Source organism: Schistocerca gregaria, chromosome 3 (genome assembly GCF_023897955.1).
Source record: "Schistocerca gregaria isolate iqSchGreg1 chromosome 3, iqSchGreg1.2, whole genome shotgun sequence".
Lineage (NCBI taxonomy): Eukaryota > Metazoa > Arthropoda > Insecta > Orthoptera > Acrididae > Schistocerca > Schistocerca gregaria.
Window position 1 is genome coordinate 685,278,796 of NC_064922.1, and position 22,422 is coordinate 685,301,217.

Consider the following 22,422-nt stretch of genomic DNA (forward strand, 5'->3'; position numbering starts at 1 on the left):
ACTTCCTTGGGGAACGACGGATATTAATTCTGTTTTACTCGATGACTTTCCGTCTATTACTACGAACTCCGACCATCCTGACAGGAAATCACGAATCCAGTCGCACAACTGAGGCGATATTCCATAGGCACATAGTTTGGTTAGAAGCCGTTTGTGAGGAACGTTGTCGAAAGCCTTCTGGAAATCTAAAAATATGGTATCAATGTGGCATATCCTGTCGATAGCACCCAGTACTTCACGAGTGTAAATAGCTAGTTGTGTTTTGCAAGAACAATATTTTCTGAATCCGTGGTCACTAAGTGTCAATAAATCGTTTTCTTCAAGGTACTTGATAATGTTCGAATACAGTATACGAGGGTCACTCCAAAAGAAATGCACACTATCTTTGTAAAAATACAGTTTTCACTCTTTTACAGTGTGTAGATACATCCTTCGCTTGTTTTCAAACTTAGTTCAACTTGTTCCCGTGAGTGGCGCCGTCACAGCATGTCTTCAAGATCGCTGCTACACTTGACGTTCGTCAGAAGCAAAGTGCTGTCATAGAATGCCTGTGCTGTGAAAACGAGACAGTAGGAAACAACCACAAGATGTTGAAAAAGGTGTATGGAGATGCTGCTGTCGACCGCAGTACAGTCAGTCGGTAGGCAAACACGTTAAGTGATGAAAGCGGGTACGGCAACATTGAGGATTGTCCTCGCAGCAGCAAGCCTCGCACTGCACACACTCCAGACAATGTGCAGAGAGTTAACGAATTGGTGACTGCTGACAGACGCATCACAGTGAACGAATTGTCACGCTACTTTGGGATAGGGGAAGGAAAATGTTGGCGTTAAAAAGGGTTTGTGCCAAGTGGGTTCCCAGGATGTTGACAGTGGCTCACAAAGAAACAAGAAAAACGGTATGCAGTGAATTTTGGTACAGTACGAGAATGTGGAGATGAATTTCTTGGAAGAATTGTGACAGGTGATGAAACATGGTTTCATCATTTTTCACCAGAGACGAAGAGGCAGTCAGTGGAGTGACATCATGCAAATTCACCCAAGAAAAAAAAAAATTAAAAACCACACCTTCTGCTGGAAAAGTTATGGCTACGGTGTTTTTCGATTCCGAAGGACTCTTGCTTGTGGACATGATGCCAAGTGGAACCACCATAAATTCTGATGCATATATGACGACACTGAAGTAGCTTCAAGTTTGACTGAGTCGTGTTCGACCACATCGGCAAAAGCAGGATGTTTTGCTGTTGCACGACAATGCACGGCCACATGTCAGGCAAAAAACCATGGAAGCCATCACAAAACTCGGATGGACAACAGTGAAACACCCGCCCTACAGTCCTGACATGGCTCCATGTGACTAACATCTCTTTGGGAAACTTAAAGACTCTCTCCGTGGAACAAGGTTTGAAGATGATGACTCCCTTGTGCACGCTGCCAAACAGTGGCTCCAACAGGATGGTTCAGAATTTTACCGTGAGGGTATACACGCGCTGGTTCCAAGATGGCGCAAGGCAGTTTAGAGGGATGGAAATTATGTGGAGAAATGAAAATATTGTTCTTGAAGGATGTATCTATACACTGTAAAACTTTCAAACATGTAGAATAAAAGATGGAATTAAAAAAAATACTGTGCATTTCTTTTGGAGTGACCCTCGTATGTTCCAAAACCCTACTGCAAATCGACGTTAGTGATATGGGTCTGTAATTCAGAGGATTACTCTTACTTCCCTTTGTGGGTATTGGTCTGACTTGAGCAATTTTCTAGTCTTTAGGTACGGATCATTCTGTGAGAGAGCGGTTGTATATAATTGCTAAATATGGAGGTATTGCATCAGTACACTCTGAGAGGAACCTGACTGGCATACACTCCTGGAAATTGAAACAAGAACACCGTGAATTCATTGTCCCAGGAAGGGGAAACTTTATTGACACATTCCTGGGGTCAGATACATCACATGATCACACTGACAGAACCACAGGCACATAGACACAGGCAACAGAGCATGCACAATGTCGGCACTAGTACAGTGTATATCCACCTTTCGCAGCAATGCAGGCTGCTATTCTCCCATGGAGACGATCGTAGAGATGCTGGATGTAGTCCTGTGGAACGGCTTGCCATGCCATTTCCACCTGGCGCCTCAGTTGGACCAGCGTTCGTGCTGGACGTCCAGACCGCGTGAGACGACGCTTCATCCAGTCCCAAACATGCTCAATGGGGGACAGATCCGGAGATCTTGCTGGCCAGGGTAGTTGACTTACACCTTTTAGAGCACGTTGGGTGGCACGGGATACATGCGGACTTGCATTGTCCTGTTGGAACAGCAAGTTCCCTTGCCGGTCTAGGAATGGCAGAACGATGGGTTCGATGACGGTTTGGATGTACCGTGCACTATTCAGTGTCCCCTCGACGATCACCAGAGGTGTACGGCCAGTGTAGGAGATCGCTCCCCACACCATGATGCCGGGTGACGGCCCTGTGTGCCTCGGTCGTATGCAGTCCTGATTGTGGCGCTCACCTGCACGGCGCCAAACACGCATACGACCATCATTGGCACCAAGGCAGAAGCGACTCTCATCGCTGAAGACGACACGTCTCCATTCGTCCCTCCATTCACGCCTGTCGCGACACCACTGGAGGCGGGCTGCACGATGTTGGGGCGTGAGCGGAAGACGGCCTAACGGTGTGCGGAACCGTAGCCCAGCTTCATGGAGACGGTTGCGAATGGTCCTCGCCGATACCCCAGGAGCAACAGTGTCCCTAATTTGCTGGGAAGTGGCGGTGCGGTCCCCTACGCACTGCGTAGGATCCTACGGTCTTGGCGTGCATCCGTGCGTCGCTGCGGTCCGGTCCCAGGTCGACGGGCACGTGCACCTTCCGCCGACCACTGGCGACAACATCGATGTACTGTGGAGACCTCACGCCCCACGTGTTGAGCAATTCGGCGGTACGTCCACCCGGCCTCCCGCATGCCCACTATACGCCCTCGCTCAAAGTCCGTCAACTGCACATACGGTTCACGTCCACGCTGTCGCGGCATGCTACCAGTGTTAAAGACTGCGATGGAGCTCCGTATGCCACGGCAAACTGGCTGACACTGACGGCGGCGGTGCACAAATGCTGCGCAGCTAGCGCCATTCGACGGCCAACACCGCGGTTCCTGGTGTGTCCGCTGTGCCGTGCGTGTTATCATTGCTTGTACAGCCCTCTCGCAGTGTCCGGAGCAAGTATGATGGGTCTGACACACCGGTGTCAATGTGTTCTTTTTTCCATTTCCAGGAGTGTACAATCTGGTCCGGAGGCCTTGCCTTTATAAGTGATCTAAGCTGCTTTGCTACACCGAATATATCTATTTCTATATTTCTCATCTTGGCAGTTGTTCTTGATTGGAATTCAGGGATATTTACTTCGTCTTCTTTGGTGAAGGAATTTCGGAAAACCGTGTTTAATAACTCTGCTTTAGTGGCACTGTCACCAGTGACTTCACCGTTGTTATCGCGCAGTTTGAATTTCGGTTACACGGTGCAATCTAAAGGCTGTATTTCAACAAAATACATATATATTACAATTACCCACGTCGTAACTTGTTACTATCAAATAGAAAATGTTGTGGGAAAGGCGAACCAAAGACTGCTTTTTATTGGCAGGACACTTGGAAGATGCAACATATCTACTAAAGAGAGGACTGATGGAGGATGCAGAAAAAGTTCAAAGGAGGGCAGTTCGTTTTGTAGTATCGCGAAATGGGGAGAGAGTGTCAGGATGTGATCCGCGAGTTGATGCGGAATTCCTTCACCAAAGAAGACGAAGTAAATATCCCTGAATTCCAATCAAGAACAACTGCCAAGATGAGAAATATAGAAATAGATATATTCGGTGTAGCAAAGCAGCTTAGATCACTTATAAGGCTTTTTCATTGCGGCGCGATCTTTCCATGAAATTTCATTTACCAGCTTTCTCCTTCGTATGCGAAAATATTTTATCGACGCTCCCCTACATAGGTAGAAATTATCGTCGTAATGAAGTAAAGGAAACCAGTGCTCACGGGGATAGATTTAAGCATTCGAATTTCCCACTCGCTATTCAAGAATGGAGCGGTAGTTGAAGAGTCTGAAGGCTGTTCGATGAACACGCTGCCAAGCACTAAGTGTGAATCGCAGGGTATTCGTGTAGATATTGGTGTGAGAACGGCTTAAAGCACTTTTGCCGAGGTCTTGTTGCGAAGTATCGGAGTACCCTCTCCCACCTCCCTTTTAAAAATGCTTGAACAGGTACACTCTCAAATGAAGAGCAGAGTACACTGTTCATTAAAACGTGCTTGCTGTAGATTGTAAGGAGGAGGAGGAGCCATCATTGTCAGGGCTGCTAGCTGGTAGCTCATTACACACACGACAACGTCTTCATTTGGTCAAAAGTACAGACGAGTTGCTTGTTCGTTCCTTCCAATAGAGGTGGCTGTTAGCATAACAAACGCTTCCGAAGGTCTGTATGGTCCTTTGACTGCGCCGAGGGTAGCTCCGCCACGCCAGGGGCGCTGCCCCTCCCTACCCCTCCACAGGGTGGGGGCGTAGCCGGCGGGGGCGGCGAGGCAGTGACGGGGGCGGCGCGGCAGCTCGGTCAGTCGCGAGCTGCAGTCGGCGGGTGGCGGCACGCGACACAGGCCAACCGGAGTCCCGCATACCATTAACTCGCCGCGGTCATGTGCGGCCTGGACCAGGGGGAGCAGCCGCGCCGCTCCAGGCCCAGCGAGACGCGCAAGGTGGGTGCCGCACATCCGCTCCCTGCCCCTCTCTCTGCCTCACGTCCTGATCTCGTCGACGTCTCCAACATCGGCAGCGGTGGAACTGACCACAGTGCAATGTTACCGTTTGCTTCTATTTTAACGTGGTGTTATGTAATTATGAAAGAAATTTAGTTTTTGATAAGAATATTCAGTTGGAAAAAATGACACGTTGTCTATGACGATTGAGTCATTGCTTGGTTCCGATCTTTTTTACTGTTCCGTGCCTCAGTCGGTAGAAACGGAAGCCTTTATAGGATCGCTTTGTTGTCCGTCTATCTGAGACTCTTTTGTCTATTTGAGTCCGAATAATTTAAAGAAAAATTTAATTGAACATTTTTTTTTTACGAAATTCACCTTCATCGGCAACGAATACAAGAAGAAACGGGTAAAAAGTAAACAATAAATGTTTTATGGAGGTAGCCTAGTTTCACTTTGGAATATGAGGGTAAAATTCTTAAAAGGGGAGGCAATGAATCATTGTCAAGTCTATAAAATCTGCTTGGTAGCTATGCGTACATACGAGGAAGTGACGCCCTAACAGCTATGCAACTCGGCAAATGCAGCGGCACCTAGGCGTCAGCGTGCACTTTATACTGATTTTTGCAATGAATATAAAGCGCAACTAATAATTTTTACTCCTTTTCTACATTTTTAGCATATTCAGTTATTAGTCACATTCCGCATCATTACCTGCGTATTAACCAATCCTCCCTACACCCACCATCCCTGCCCATTTTTACAATAACTGATTTTTAAAATTAGTTTAAAAATGTTTAAATTTATTAAAAAACTGTTTAAGAATCAAGTCTCATTGCTCTACTGAATGTAACTGTAAAATCTGCCAAAGTATATTCCTCTTGCGAATATGTCCACGTATAAACAGAGGTAATCACTCTGTCTATAAAATCCAGTGCTTAATTTCGGCCGGAAAGCATTCCGGTGCCTTCCAGGGATTTTTTTTTACTCTGTAGAACAAGTCAACACCGGAGATTTAAAATAGTATACGTGTATTAAACCTCAGCTTAACTATAATTTACCGCTGCGCCGCCACCAATGACTATTTTAGTGTGTAGCCCGTGGTCGTGCGGTAGCGTTATCGTTTCCCACGCACGGGTTCCCGGGTTCGATTCCCGGCGTGGTCAGGGACGACTGGATGTTGTGTGCTGTCCTTAGGTTAGTTAGGTTTAAGTAGTTCCAAGTTCTGGGGGACTGAGACCATAGATATTAAGTCCCATAGTGCTCAGAGCCTATTATAGTGACGTTTGTGTTCAAATGCGTTGCTTGTTTGTAGTAATGAATATGAACTTGACCAGTTCTCATCGTCATTCATCGTTAAATGCTTTATTAATTGATACTGGACCACAGGCGGCCGCAGAAATTTTTCCTGTGGAGGACGGGAAGGAGGGGGTTGGGGGGCAAGACTCTAAATTTGCTATAAATGGCTCTGAGCACTATGGGACTTAACATCTGTGGTCATCAGTCCCCTAGAACTTAGAACTACTTAAACCTAACTAACCTAAGGGCATCACACACATCCATGCCCGAGGCAGGACTCGAACCTGCGACCGTAGCAGTCGCGCGGTTCCGGACTGAAGCGCCTAGAACCGCTCGCCGGCGTTCGCTATAAAAAGAAATTACTTCGTCAGTTCTGAGACGTGACATACCATAATAACTAAATTTTGCAGGTGGCACAAAAAATTTATTCAGGGTGTTTATGGGGACAAGAAAAAAAATTCGCAGATTTTTCCCGGTTAAAAACGCGCTTTTCCCCACGCGAAAATACACTTCCTGCAAGGTGAAAAATAAATTTTTTCCGTAGGTGACAATATTATTTTTCCCTTGAAGCTTCAAAAATGTTAATTCTTTGACTGGTAAAGGTTTTATACACCAACGTGGAACTTCAGAGAACGAAAAAACTAGGCAAAAAAATTGGAAAGATCTTTGAGGTAGAGTGACATTTACGCAGCTTATTTTCATAATACGATACTCTGTATATTTTTCCATTCGTACTACGAAAGTATTGATTCGAAACAGCTCGTTAGTTTCCGAAGCATTGAAATTAAGCCTGAAATGCGCTTTTGTGAGCCAGTCATTGCTCTTGTCACGTGATCTCGCCAGCCAACGAGGGCAGATATTCAAAGCATACGACGCGTGTCGTAGTCAGCCAATAGCATCATCATGGTTTAGACACAAACAGGAAAAGTTAATGATTTAAATTAATGTACATAGTGTAGCTACAAAAAAAGTTAAACTTTCACGTATAATATTTGTCTTGCAGATTAATAAGCTACATGAAAAGCTAAGCTTTCACATATAATATTGGTCTATTTTGTGTGAAACTTCCTGGGAGATTAAAACTGTGTGCCCGACCGAGACTCGAACTCGGAACCTTTGCCTTTCGCGGGCAAGTGCTCTACCAACTGAGCTACCGAAGCACGACTCACGGCTGGTACTCACAGATTTACTTCTGCCAGTACCTCGTCTCCTACCTTCCAAACTTTACAGAAGCTCTCTTGCGAAACTTGCAGAACTAGCACTCCTGAAAGAAAGGATATTGCGGAGACATGGCTTAGCTACAGCCTGGAGGATGTTTCCAGAATGAGATTTTCACTCTGCAGCGGAGTGTGCGCTGATATGAAACTTACAAAAATGGCTATGAGCACTATTGGACTTAACATCTGAGGTCATCAGTCCCCTAGACTTAGAACTACTTAAACCTAACTAACCTAAAGATAACACACACATCCATGCCCGAGGCAGGATTCGAACCTGCGATCGTAGCAGTCGCGCGGTTCCGGACTGAAGCGCCTAGAATCGCTCGGGTACAACGGTCAGCTGCATTGGCAGTTCCTTTAATATACAGGGCGTATCAAAAAGAATCATTTGATTTTAAAAGAAAATCGTAACTGTTATGTTATTTGACATGTGTGTGTGGAGAACGTACTGTTGGAAAAAGCAAATTCACGAGTTTTACATGGTCCCCGCTAGGGTAGCAGCAGTGTGCTCCCACTTCAGTTCTGTATGGTAAACATGGTGTCGGGAGAACAGAAAGCGTTTTTGTGTGATTCATTTTGCACAGTGCGGGTCAGTAGTAAGTGTCCACTGTGACATTCGTACTAGGTATGGTGTGGACCCTCCTACACCACAGAGCATCAGACGATGGCATGAACAATTCCGAGAAACAGGTTGTTTATGTAAAAATAAATAGCCGGGCCGACCCCGACTGTACGACACAGACGTGGAAGGCATCTGCCATAGTTGCACAAGAAATCCGCAGAAATCCGTTCGCCGTGCATCTCGTCAGCTCAACATCCCCCCCAGGTCCGTCTAGCGTGCGTTGCGTCGCTGGCGCTGCACAGTCGAGGGTGGACCCTCGACGTGATTAGGAAGTTCTAGCGCTGGTGCGCTTCGCCTTCCTCGTGGCGGTGTGGCGAGTTGGGTCGTGGGGATATGGAATGGCATGACGGTGTGCGTATGCTTTTTTTGTGTTTTTTGATTTGAGGAAAGATGAAAGGATAGTCAGAGGAGACAGTAAGAGAAGAGGAAAACGAGCGGTCTAAGTGGCTGGCCGGTGGGTGTCGACAATGAGTCCCGCCCCGTCTCGTGATGACCTCTCGAGGTTGCGCTACTGGAGTTGGGAACGTTGGCGTTTTTGGCGTGCGATGGCTTCCATGGCTGCCCTGTCCTCGGCGTCTTCCTGCTTGAAGTTAACACATGAAACCACTCAAAATTCAGCTGCTGCAAGCTCTTCGTGAAGGTGACAAACAACAACGTGTGGAGTTCTGTAATTTCGTTCTTGGCAAGATGGAAGATGACAGTTTTCTTCCACGCTTAGTGCTTTAGTGACGAGGTAACGTTCCATTTAAATGGAAAGTTGAACTGTCATAATGTGAGAATACGAGGTACGGAACAACCACATGAAGTTGTACAGCATGAGAGGGGCTCTCCAAAATTGAATGTTTTTTGTGCAGTTTCACAGGAAAAGGTGTATGGTCCACTTTTGTTTGCCTAGAACACTGTTACAGGAATCACATACCTCGATATGCTTAATAACTTTCTTTTCCCACAGTTGGAGACTGATACGAACGACTTCATTTACCAGCTGGGTGGGGGTACCCCCACCACTGGCATCTGGAAATGCGAGAATTTTTTAAATCAAAGGATTACACAACGATTGATCGGTCGCACTGGATCAAATTATTCAGTCTTACATTAATGGCCTCCAAGGTCACCGGACCTGGCTGTGTGTGATTATTTCTTGTGGAGGTTTTATAAAATACTCTGTTTATGTGCCTCCGTTACCAATAACAATGAATGAACTGACTTATCGCATAACAGCAGCTGTGGAAGCTGTAACTCGAGATGTGCTCGCTGCAGTGTGGGAACAATTTGAATAGAGCATTGACATTTGCTGTGCATGTCAAGGGGACATATTGAACATCTATATGAAAAGCTATGAAAGAATCTTTTTGAGTTTCCTGATCATTAAAAAACAAAATTCAATTTATATTTTTATTGTTTTCAGAAATATAGACGTGCCATATAGGATGATTCTTTTTGATACACACTGTATTTGACAATACATGGGACCTTACTTATCAGCTCAGTGCAGTTTCTGTACCACCAATGGATCTAGTTACAACTAATTCAGTCGTAAGGCCAAAACAAGGGATAATCTTTTTTTCATCAAACATGTCCCGATTAACCTTCATAATAGTGCTGTCATTATCTGTGATGTGCCCCGATGTGTGGTGTTCTGCCAGCTCAAAAGCACCTAATGTTCCGCAGGGGAGTTAAGACTTGTCTAGAAAGCGAATAATTGAGAGACATTCGTGGGTGTTGATTTGCGCTGGGACAAAGAGTTGCACACACCTGGAAACAACCATGGTGCTGTAGGCTAGCGCAAAAAATTTCCCATGAAGGCACTGACAGTTTTGTCTCACAGTTGCGACGATTGCTTTTGAGATAATAAACAGATCACTTACTTTTATTCCATCTTTCTCGTTTTCATTTGATTAGGCATTATATTAAACCCTGTGGTTAAAGCTTATACAATTGTAATTCAACTGATATTACCAGATGTAACCCAAATCATAATACTGTAAAATTTATGTTTTACGTACTTATAATTTCGAAAGTACAAAAGTCACGAGGACTAAATTACCAGACTCGATGTGTCGACGGCTGAGTATCTTATCTTACAACGGGATGAATGATCCATTGTTGAACGACGTCAATGTTTTTTCTCGTCGATTCATTGGCTATGTATCTCTATTCAAAACATTGATGCTAACTTTCATGTTTATGGCTGAACCTCGACGTTTTCTAAATATGGATGTATTGTTTGCATGCCTGCTTACAAACGAATGAAGCCAGTGATGCATAATCGAATCCCTCGTGTTACATTCTCAAAATACAGGATGGTAATTGCCATAGCATTACCTCACGGCGATCATCTACATAATGCTAAAATTGACTATACGAGAGGTATTACGGAATCACGGAAATAACATCTATAGGTGTATGATAATTCTATAACGAATACAAATTTTATACTTCAGATTCTGGAGGGGGGTGGGGGTTCGAGTACCTTCCTCTTGCCCCTTTCCCCGCCCTCTGCTGACGCCGATTGTCGTCAGAATTTCCCGTGAACATTTACATCAGTATTCCACAAGCGACCTGATGGTGTGTAGCTGGGCTAGTTGGTTGGTTTAAGGAGGGGTGGTGGACCAAAAAGCTTGGTCATCGGTTCCTTGTCCCTCTTAAAACAGTTCCACAAGGGAAATAATAAAACAAACGAGATTTACAGCACAAAACCGGGAGGGAGGGTACTTTTGGTACCACTAACTGATCCCCCCCGCCTGTTGCAGTCGCGAAAGGCGCCTAGGAAGAATAGGTGAACTTCTGCATTACCGGTAGCTGTAATTTTTAGAATTTTCTCATCTCAAAGAGTTGCAAAAAAAAAAAAAAAATCCATTCTAAACAGAGTCACTTAAGTAACAGTATTTCCCGTCGAACTAGCAGTGCTAAACCACCAAAATCGCTGGTGAAATGAGATGGTTGTATGACATTGTTGGCCAGGAAGCCCCATTCAGTTTCGGCCGCCAAGTGCAAGTCTTATTTCAGCCGACACCTCACTGGGCGACTTGCATGCCAATGATGGGAATGAAATGATGAGGACAATACAACACCCAGTTCACGTTGTGGAGAAAATCTCCAACCTGGACGGGAATCAAACTCGGGTCAGCTGCATGGAAGACATGCACGTTACCACTCAACTAAGCAGGTGGACAGTCGCTGGTAACTTGTTGCTACAAATTAGAGAATTCTGTAGCAAACAAAAGCTGTGTTAGATTACAGGAGGAGCAACGCACTCCCTCTGCCCCCCAGCCCCCACCCTGCCACCTTGTGGATGTCTGTGTACTGCACAGAACTTCACTGAGCAGTTAAACAATGCAACTATTCGAATGTTGCTGCTAGGAGCAGTTGAAAACATGACGCCATCGTCACGGAGACCGCCGACTTGTGTATCGAGCAGAACTAGGGAACAAAGCACTGCTACCTGAAGAGATGGTAGCACCTATTATTCATATTAGATCTTGTGGTTATTGTTTTGATTATAAGAAATTATGTTTTAAGAAACCTCAATTCCAGAACTATTTTGGAAGAAATAATATCTCATTGTAAAGTTTATCATAAGTTTGTGGTTTTTGTGGCTGGCAGCAGCACATGATAAGGAATAAAATTGTATATTTGAATAGATGCATTCCTGTATTTAAAAGTTAAGAAATGGAGGACTTGAGCTCTACCTATTGTTGCCTTTATTTAGTATTACTGACATTACAATGGCAGTGTTACATCACAGTTTGCAACAAGTGGCTTAAAGTCTAATTTTGTTCTTTTTTTCATTATGTAAATACCTATCTCCATAGCCGGGGTCGCTAATGCACTCCTGTGCAGTGGTGCGGAATTGGAGGTAGGTCGGTTCAGATCCCTGTGATGGCTGAAATTTTCACTGTCAGTATTTGCTTGGAATGGGGGAGGAGTAAAGTTCCTAATCAGCAGTTTTTGCACCAGTGTCAAATGAAGTGAGGGCATGAGACACTGTTTATGGTGATACGCCCATTGTGTGGGGACATTTAAGATCGATGGCCCCTTGGTGTTATTCCAGAGGGGGTAGGCTATGTACTAACATCAGGCTTCTGCTTCTCCTTTCTGTCATCACACAACACAATGATAACACTACACTATAAACCTATGCATACACTCTCTCATATCCGCAAAGAAAGGAACCAACATTCATGGAGGATGAACACCATCCTTGACTAGGCAGCTGAATTCATCCATTGGTATTTGCAGCCAATAATACCACATTACATTTAATTTTAATTACAAAGATAGTTACTTAATGAATTTTCTAGATTCAATAATGACTCTTTGTCTCTTATTTTTGTTATTGATAGTCCAAAGATGAGCACTGGCTGGTCGGAACAACTTACAGCATTGAGGAAAGCTCATATTATAGGCCTATATAACAATAATGTCCAGATTGAAATCATACAATATTCATGTGTAGTTTTTTTGTTGTTTTTATTTGTGGTTGCATTCATAATATTGGGATAATAGTGCTATAGAAAGTGAGATTGTGTTTTCTCATAATTGTGAGCCCTAAACACATACAGTGCATCTACAGATTTTCATCACTCACAAGTTTCTTACAGGTACAGAAGTCAAATATGTCCTAAGACTGTTGATTATAGGAATTCTTCACGTGGTCATGCCTTGTATGAGTTTGTTGAATGCTGCAGCAACTGCTTACAGCTGTAAACTTTTGCTGTAACTGTTCTGCAAATAATTCATCAATTTATTCTGGTGAAACTGAAAATGTTGTAAAGCACTTTTACTTGTTGTTGCCCTGAAGCTGTTTTCACAAAATACTTTCACTTAATTTGGTCCAGTGTATCCACTCCACATTGAATTTAATTATAGAGATCTGTAGTTTCTAGGAGACTACAAATTATTCACAATTTATGCACTTGAATCAAGTTATACTGAGAAAAAGAGCATTTTTATTTTTCTTGCCTTCATGAAAGGATATAATTTCTCCATTGTTCATCACAGTAGTTTCTTATAGTGTGTACACTTTTGAACATCATGTCGGTAGCTCCCTTCGTTAAGAGCTCACTGTACCCACTAGAGTTAGTCCTCAGTGCTCTGAACAGGTGCATTTAATGTGAAAATACTATCTGTTGTTACATTCCTTCCACTTCTAGGGAATACTGCCAAAAGCTTCATGACAATATATTCAGAGTGGTTTGATCCTCTGGTCAATATTCTTTGTTTTCCAGTATGCAAATGTGTTCAACAGATAAAGTATTTGCTGTGTGCATCTGCTATTAACAAAAATTTGATGCCACGTTTATTTGGGTTACTAGCCATGTATTGTGTAAATTTGCATCTGTTTATTGTGGAAAAAAGCTGTCCTTCAATTTTTGTCCCCAGCTGTACAGCAGGAAAACATTTTCAATGAAACAATTCCACATTTCTCACACCAGCACAAATTTCTAAGTTTTGAGTGTTATTGACATCTGTTCCCTGATATCAAACGACAAAAATTTAATATCTCTTAACACTGTGTCACACAGGAAATGTAGTCCCCAGTCCCAGATACTCCCTTGACACAAGAAGGGTCAGGCGTACAAGACTGCAGTTAATCCAGCTCACTCAGAAAGCGAAACACAAACTGTTGTTCCAAGTCACATGTGGCTCTCTGCCCCTATGCACTATTCATGTGTTTTAGCAGCATCTCAATTGAAGATATGATCCATAGGCACCATTCTGTCTCATCTTTTCTGGATTCCAAACTGCCCCCCCCCCCCCCCCCCCCAAAAAAAAGGCGTGTTAACTGACACCTGTCTCTTCCTCACTGTCTCCCTCTGTTGCGTCGAGTGTCACCTCTCCCTGAAAGATATTCTGGGTTTGATGTGGGAGTTTGTTTTGCTGCACCACTGTTTTCCCTTGATTCAGAACAGTCTGAAATAGAGCTTCTAGTTTCTACTTGTCTTTCAGTTTCACTACCTCTGAAACTCATTGCATATGTTGAAAGTAGTCCATTACTTTGTGTCTGACAACTTGCGGGCCATTTTCAATACCCACATCATGAGTTAGACACAACCAAGCACATTGGATTTAGCAATATGCAATAATTAGTTGAGAAGCTACAGCTTCTATAATAGCAGCATGCCATAGTCACCCATAAAAGAACTGAATGTTTTCTGTGCTGTGGGCAACACAGTTGCATGAAGAAATTTTAAGCAATCAAAATGACTGTGATTCAAATAAACAGCAAGAAATAAAAGCAATGACTATAGTTACAAGTCTGCAGTCTCTGATGAAAAGAAATAAAGTTCACAAAATTTCAAGAATTTTATTTCCCGGATCTGGATCTGTTTTGTGAGAAAGATTGTATGTGGTGAGTTGGTGGAAAGCTAGACCCATTCCTTTAAAGAATAGGTTCACTTAACAGCCTCCTGCTGTTAATGAAACAGAGCCTTTGTCTTTCTTGCTCATGCAGCAGTCTCTCCTCTGTAACAGTCAGGGCACCTGCAGGGGAAAAAGAAAGTACTGTTAGTGGCATGCAGTTGCAGTGTTTAGCTCATCATGGCTCCTCCTAGGGAAAGAGTGTCTTGGAAGGAAAGCAATCCAAAGATGCAGAGTGTATCTTGGGAGGAAATGTTCAGCAGATGTCCACCATACTGAAAGCAATTGGGAGCACAGGTTTCAGTCAGCTGTGGGTCATCACTCATGTTGGCACCAATCTGTCACAAGGGAAAACTATGCATATGTTAACATTGGCAAGGATAAATGGTTTTGTGAAGTAATACTGAAAGTTTCTACAATTTATCTGACAACTGTCTCAAAGTCTGACAGCTTACATGTGAAAGAAATATTCCAGATCTCCTACTTTCAAACAAACACAATCTTTTTGGTAGAGGGAGTAGCAAGCGTGAGGCTCAGGAATAATAGTCACCACAGACCAAAAGGTTATTTAGGAAGAAAAGATAGTATTTACTTTTGGTCAAGTTGATAGAGAGTAATTAACATAGTTAAATGATGAACTGAGGCATTTTAGCTCAAGTTTGGCAAACACAGAAGAATTGTAGTTAAAGTTGAAAGATGTACCATGCTGCAAAAACTAAAAAACAAAAAACTTATATCAGAGAGTTGATAGTTATCCACTCATTATTTGTTATAGCATATAATGAATAAAAGCCAATGGCTTTGCCACAGTTGTAGTACTGCACTGTTGGGCTGGGTTAGCACTTGGATGGATGGTGGGTGACCATCCAGTCTGCCAAACACTGTTGGCAAGGGGGGTGCACTCCGTCCTTGCAAGGCCAACTGAGGAGCTACTTGATTGAGAAGTAGTGGTTCTGATCTTGTAAACTGACATGTGGCCAGGAGAGTGGTGTGTTGATCACATGCCCCTCCATATCCACATCCAGTGACACCTATGGGCTGAGGATGACACAGCAGCTGGTCAATGGCATTGAGCCTTTGTGACCTGTTCGGGTGGAGTTCAGTTCTTTTTTTTATAATGAATAAAAATTCTGTACTCTAGATCCCAGGGATGGGCAAGTGCCCCATCTTGTCCCCCCATCCCCTCTGTGGACACCTATAGTTCCAAGTAAAGTACTAACATATGACAAATACCCACACTGCCTGAATGGTATCACTCATCATTAATATTATGTTGCAGACACAGAGATCACTATATTTGCACTACTAAAGGCATTGCTGGGGCACTTAACAGTTAAAAGTTAATCACAATTCTAGCATCAATAACTTTAAGAAGTGATGCCCATGAGGCCTAAAATAACTTTCCCAGTAGGATTTATAAGAAAATTGAACCTTCCATTCAACATCTTATCAGTTCATTTGGTGGCTAAATTGAGGACATCAGGTAGGAAGTAGAAATTTCAAATTCCACATTTAAATATGTATTCACAGAAGTTGATATGACCATACTAATGACATTACACTGCATAGATTCACAAATGAGCGATATCGATATTACCGGAGTATTGAAAAATAATTGAGAATAATAGTACTTAAAAGTGAAAAATGCACCTGGCTCTGATGGAATTCAAAAAATATTTTACATTGAATACACCACAAAATGAGCTGCTTGCCTAAGTCATAATTATCAAGTTTCAGTCCTACAGAAAATAGAACAATGTGATTGAAAAAGAGTACTGGTCATATAAAGCAACATACTGTAGATTGGACGCACAGAATTATGACACCAGTTTCATTGTCATTCATCTATTACAGGATCCTAGAGCATATCCTAAGCTCACAGATTACGACATACATGGATTCAGAAAAAAACCACTAATGTGAAACACAGCTTGCTTTAATCATACACATGTTGTAGACAATAGATGTAGGTAACCAGGTACATTCGATCTTCCAAGATTTCTGTATGACGTTTGCCACTTTAGCATATCATCAACTACATACCGAGGTACTATCAGTATATCATACAGAGTCTTTTCAAATATAGAACCGGCTCTAGAAATATTTGACTAACAGCACCCTGAGCTTAATATTGGACAGAAAACGTTCCATAGGAAGGAAAGTAATATTGGATTAACCGTATGAAATTATAGTAGAACCTCTAACATTTTCAATATAAAATGGAATTACTTCGAACACTTTCAAACTTAATTACATTACCATGAAAATAGTTTTTTATTATTTTAAAGTAAAAAAAGATGATACATGAGTTTATTGCATGTAATAAAAATAAAAAAGACAGTGTTCAAAGTTACCTTGAGATGGGGGTTAACATTGGACATGAAGTACTTTTGTACTGCTGTTCAAAGTTAAAGTCTCTGAGAGTAGCTTTGTGCAAACAATATTGCTTTTAAGAGAAATTAGTGATTTAATAAGACTTTATTAATGTGGAATATAATGACAATTTAACTGAATTTAGTTAAAATTTGAAAATAAAGTTTGTAAAAAAAGGTTAGCAATCATTTTCTTAAGTTCACAAAATACAACACAGTAAATGAAATCACTAGTTCGCCACTGTCTATAGAAGTGTATTTTGGTAGAATTTACTGCTGAAAAGTAAAAATCCCTTCCTATCGACATCAGCAGTGCTAAGAAACTTTACAATATCCTCCTCACTGGCAATTCCTTCTTCAGGTACATCAAGCCAGTAAAATTCAAATTGACCTTTATGACTGTGATGAAGAGAAACTAAATCATAAGTTATTCCAACTATCTTCACTGATGTTTAGAATTTTACCAACTCAGTTTTTTTGGTAATGACTGAACCAAGTAAAAGTCACCAATTTCTGATTTATTGTTAGTATCCAAAAATCCATTTCCAGAATTTGTGTCAGAATTATTGCTGATTGACAGCCCATACTCATTGTCACTGGCTTCCAGGAGTTCTGTTTACTGTTCATCATCAGCACTTGTACCAGTACTAGTAGAGTTGCCTCCTTGCATAGAGTGCTGTTTTTCTTTGATAGTTTTGCTAGGTAAGACATCTTCAGCATTGATACTTCTCCCAGCAGTAGCATTAATTCTTCTCTTTCTCTGCATCTTCCTTGGTTCATCAATGCTTCTCAATTTCTTCAGCATGTCGACCACTATTTGCAACATGGTATGCGATGGTGAATTTATTTCATTTCCACAATTGCTGGAGGACTTATCATGAATTTCATATGGTAGGCGCAATGGCACCTTACTGACAAGGAGAGGATGAATTCCACATTTGTCAGATTTTCACTTATTTCATGTTGTGTTGGACATAACTTCTTGTACAGCTGATAGAGCCTGTTCCAGAACATCTTAATTGGTTGTTTCAGGACATTTTAATTGAAATGACTGCTAAGATTGTCACCTATTAGTACTTTTCTTCCTGAAATATTTCTGATATGAGGAACAAAAACTGTTTTGAACCAGTCACGGAACGTAACTGTTGAACCAGCCATTCTTACTATGATTATAACGTGTAGTTGGTAGGCCACCTTCTGTCCGTGTAGACCAGATGTGCTCTTCCTTATATATGACATAAGCTGGTACATAACAACAGAGGATGAACCACAGAGCATGACTGAAATGGAGTTTTTGGTACTGTTCTGGGTTCTATCTGGGTATTTGACTCCTCTCTTAAATACACAATGTCCCTGGCCAGGGTCATCTGAAAAATTGGTCTCATCATAATTAAATATATTATCAGGTGGGACACCACAGTAATCATCAATTTTCAGAGTGATACTCAAGTAGTTAAAGTAATCTTTAACAGTTCCCGCATGTAAGGAATTTCTTTTTGTTGTAATGTTACAACTCATGCACTGTGACATTCTGTCCCTGTGTCTTTTCAGAAATACAGGAGCCCAATCTGTATCTTTTATCTGGCATATTATTATCAAATGCTGGTAACTTATGTCCCTGAGCTGTCAAATAGGTGATTGCCAGCATTCGTAAGTCTAGCAGGTCAAATAGAAATTAGCAGTCAGATACAGTTAAGAGATGATTAACAAAGCTACTTTCCTCCTCATCAGAAAATGCCATTGGTCACCCAATATTGTTGAAGCAGTTGTCTCACTATTTATTGCTCAGAGCTCCTATGGGAATGGAAACATTTCTGCTAACTGTTTTCATAGTCATTCTACCGTTTGTGCATTCATAGCTTCCTCCAATATCTTCATAGAGTACAACTTGTATGGAGAGGAATCAGCTTCATGGATGTATGTTCTTGGCATTTTAAAACAGAAATTTAAAAAAAAACACCATGTAACACCTACAAACATAGGCATATTTTTTTTATTAAACTAAGATGTTTGATTGTGTTGATCACAAAATATTGCTCCAGAAGTTGTACCATTATGGAATATGGGGAGTAGCTCACAATTGGTTCACCTCTTACTTTAGCAACAGATTGCAAAAGGTCACTATTCACAATGTTGAGAATAGCTGTGATATAGGGTCTGAATGGGGTATGATCAAGTGGGGGGGGGGGGGGGATCAGTGTTGGGGCCACTCCTGTTCCTTATTTATATAAATGACATCCCCTCTAGTATTATAAGTAACTCTAAAATATTTCTGTTTGCTGATGACACTAGCTTGACAGTAAAGGATGCTGTGTGCAACATTGGCTCAGTTTCAAATACTGCAGTTCCTGACCTAAGTTCACGGTTTGCAGAAAATAAAGTAACACTATATCACAGTAAGACTCAGTTTTTACAGTTTCTAACACACAATTCAACAAAACCTGGCGTTTTAATTTCACAGAATGGACATATGATTAGTGCATTGGAATATTCCAAATTTCTAGGTGTTCAGATAGAAAGTAAACTGTCCTGGAAAGCCCATGTTCAGGATCTTGTTCAAAGACTTAATGCTGCTATTTTTACTATTCGAACTGTATCTGAAGTGTGTGATCATTCAGCATGAAAATTAGTCTATTTTTTTTACTTTCATTCGCTTATGTCATATGGTATTATATTTTGGGGTAACTCTTCCCATTCTAAAAGGATATTTTTGGCTCAGAAACTGGTGGTTCGGGCAATAAGTGATGTAAGTTCATAAATATCTTGTCGACCCCTGTTCACAAGTCTGGGTATTTTGAAATTGGCCTCTCAATATATATATATTCCTTACTGTCATTTACTATTAACAATATCAGCTTGTTCCTAAGAATAAGGAGCTTCCACTCAGTGAATACTTGGCAGAAATCAAACCTGCATTTGGATCAGACTTCATTAACTCTTGTGTAGAAAGGTGTGCAGTATACTGCTGCATCCATTTTCAATAAGCTACCACTTGAATTCAAAAATGTTAGCAGTAATTCATGTGCTTTCAAACTGAAACTGAAGAGTTTCCTCATGGGTCACTCTTTCTATTCTGTTAAGGAGTTCCTTGAAAAATTGAGGTGATTTTTGTTGTGATGTTGATTGTGATTACTTAAACTTATGGACTGACTTTTTTTGGGCACATAAACAGTTTATTTTTATCTGTTATTACTTTCATGTTGTAATTTCATGTACTGACACATTCCATGACCTTGGAAATTTGCTCCTCAATTTGGTCCTGTGAAACTTGACGAGTAAATAAAAAAAAAAATTAAAAAAAAACAAAAACAGAGTCTCTTATAATTTATTACGTAAAATTTTACTGGCATAAGCATAAACAGCATTAAGCTCTACAATGAGTATTGTTGTTAATATAGTGTATGGCTCAGACTTAGTTTATATGATTTGTTTGGCCTTTGTTATTGTTTACCTTGGCTTGTTCTGCATGCCTGAAGCTTTTCCTTACTGTTGGGATCTTTGAGTCATGGTAGATTGGTGGGTGGGTGGGTGGGGGGGGGGGGGGGAGGGGGGGGGGTTGGAGGGTGTGAGAGTGGATGAACAGATGAATTGTCCATAATCTGGTATGGTGTCTATGATCACTGACACTGAAAATAATGTTTAGAATGAAAGAAAAGTCTATCAGTTCAGAAAATATGTAAGGCCTTTGATTTTGCCTTTCGTGGCACTTTATTTAATTTTACCTACTATATAAGTTTCTTCCAACAACTTCTCTTGTAACTGCTTCAGATTTTTCTCTTGGCCACTCAGGTTTTACTTATTTGCACTTTCAGTTTATTTTACCTTCAGCATCCTACACATTCTCAAGTTTCTTTCTGTTATCAGTTAATATAAAACCTTTCTCAGTATTGCATGAATGTTAACCAATGTATGAACATACATAATAGGTTCTTTGATATGTGAGTGGCTCAAAGACTTCTTAAGTAATAGAACCCAGTATGTTGTTCTCGACTGTGAATGTTCATCAGAGACAAGGTTACTATCAAGACTGCCCCAGAGAAGTGTGGTAGGGCCGCTATTATTCTCTACCCACATAAACGATCTGATGGACAGGGTGAGCAGCAATCTGGGGATGTTTGCTGATGATGCCATGGTGTACAGAAGATGTATTTGTTGACTGACTATAGGAGGATACAAGATAAAAAAGACAAAATTTCAAGTTCGTGTGACAAATGACAATTAGGTCTACATGCAGAGAAAGCAATTTTACAGTTTCTTCTGTTTTTATGAACTCTGACAACGTTTTCGTAAATTTAGTGACTTTATTAGAATTAAAAATTTACAAAAAATATTCTTCCTCCTTTATTCTTTGAGGGGAATCACTGTCATGCTCACATATGCCATTGGGTGGATAGCTGAACTGTATGTCATTTATCAGCTGCTATGTAAACACTGTTCGGCCTTTTACATCAGCATGACTACCATTAAGTTATAAGTTAGGATGAATGGGCATAGGCAAAGGGTGTATTCCGGCAACACACAGTATCCTGTTGCAGATCATGCTCTACAACATCACAGTCATGACCTCAGTGCCTATTTCACCACATGCACCATCTGGATTCTTCCCCCAGACACCAGTTTTTCAGAATTGTGCTGGTTGGAACAAGTGCTACAATATTTCTTGGTTCTCACCACCCACCTAGCATTAATTTACATTATTTTCTTTCACAGTAACTACTACTTTCTTCCCTCCCTTTTAGTTTTCTACATCTTTCATTTTCTAACTTGTCTATTTGCACTGTCCCCCTCCCACTTCTGTTACTTCCAATACATTTAGCTTTTCACTCTTATTAACTCACGCACAATCTTTTAGCAGTAATCTCTGTCATGCATATTACCTTGTCTTCCAACTTTAAAATCCGAGGTTTTCAATTCTCATCTGGTGCTGTCCCCAACAATCAGACTTTCCTTCTCATCCTGTCTGGGGAGTCTGCCCTGCCCCGGGATTCTTGGTGACTTTTCTGGACTCTACCCCTTTTCCTAAACTTCTACAGTCCTTTTTCTTCACCCCTCTTCCTTCCCCTTCAACCCTTCTACCAGAAGAAGGATCCACTGGCTCCAAAAGCTTGCACAAGTTAAACTCTTGTTTTATATGTGTGTTCTCCTGCTGCCACTTGGTGAAAAGATTTTTTTATCTGTCCATTTACGTTGAACTGTACGAAGGTATGTCAATGGTTTACAGGTAGTCTTTTCCAATGGTCATCAGCAACTGTGATTTATGTGAGGTTCTGTTGATGACTGCATGTCACAAATAAATATACACTTACGTGATTTTATAAATTCATAATCAGCTTGTACAATTCTTTATTAAAAGGATACATAGGTCATTTGTTCTTCATAATCCCCTGTCCTGACAGATCACTTAAAACAATGAATATCATAAAGATGTGATTTTTACTGTCCTCTATGGACCAGTAAGTGTCTCACAGAGATAAAATAAAGTGCTATGTAGTTAACTGTGTCCTTAAATTATTTGCTTTGTATATATTCTACTTCCATTTCTGTGTAAGTTAATGTTGTTCCTATAGTATGTCTGGTAACTCCTGCACTTCACTACAATACGTTCTGACTGCTTTTTATAGTTTTTGTTCACAACTACTACAGTTGAATTGGCTGCTGGATTGAGCAGTACTAAATGTTTCATCTGTATGCCATACATAAACCGCACAACTTTATATCACCTGGCCTAATCCATTTCCATTTGGTATAACAAGGGAGCAAGACATGTTTTTGCATTTGTAAATTGTC

The 22,422-nt window shown here is 41.3% G+C and overlaps 1 protein-coding gene across 1 annotated transcript in view; it reads left to right on the plus strand.

The window, feature by feature from the left end:
* Positions 1 to 4,621: 4,621 nt before the first annotated feature.
* LOC126354858 (enhancer of split mgamma protein) overlaps positions 4,622 to 22,422 on the plus strand; it is a 43,079-nt gene continuing 25,278 nt past the window's right edge. The window contains exon 1 of the mRNA XM_050004847.1: positions 4,622 to 4,759. Coding sequence (XP_049860804.1) covers positions 4,700 to 4,759 — 60 coding nt within the window. The 5' untranslated portion in view covers positions 4,622 to 4,699. The remainder of the gene's footprint in view (positions 4,760 to 22,422) is intronic.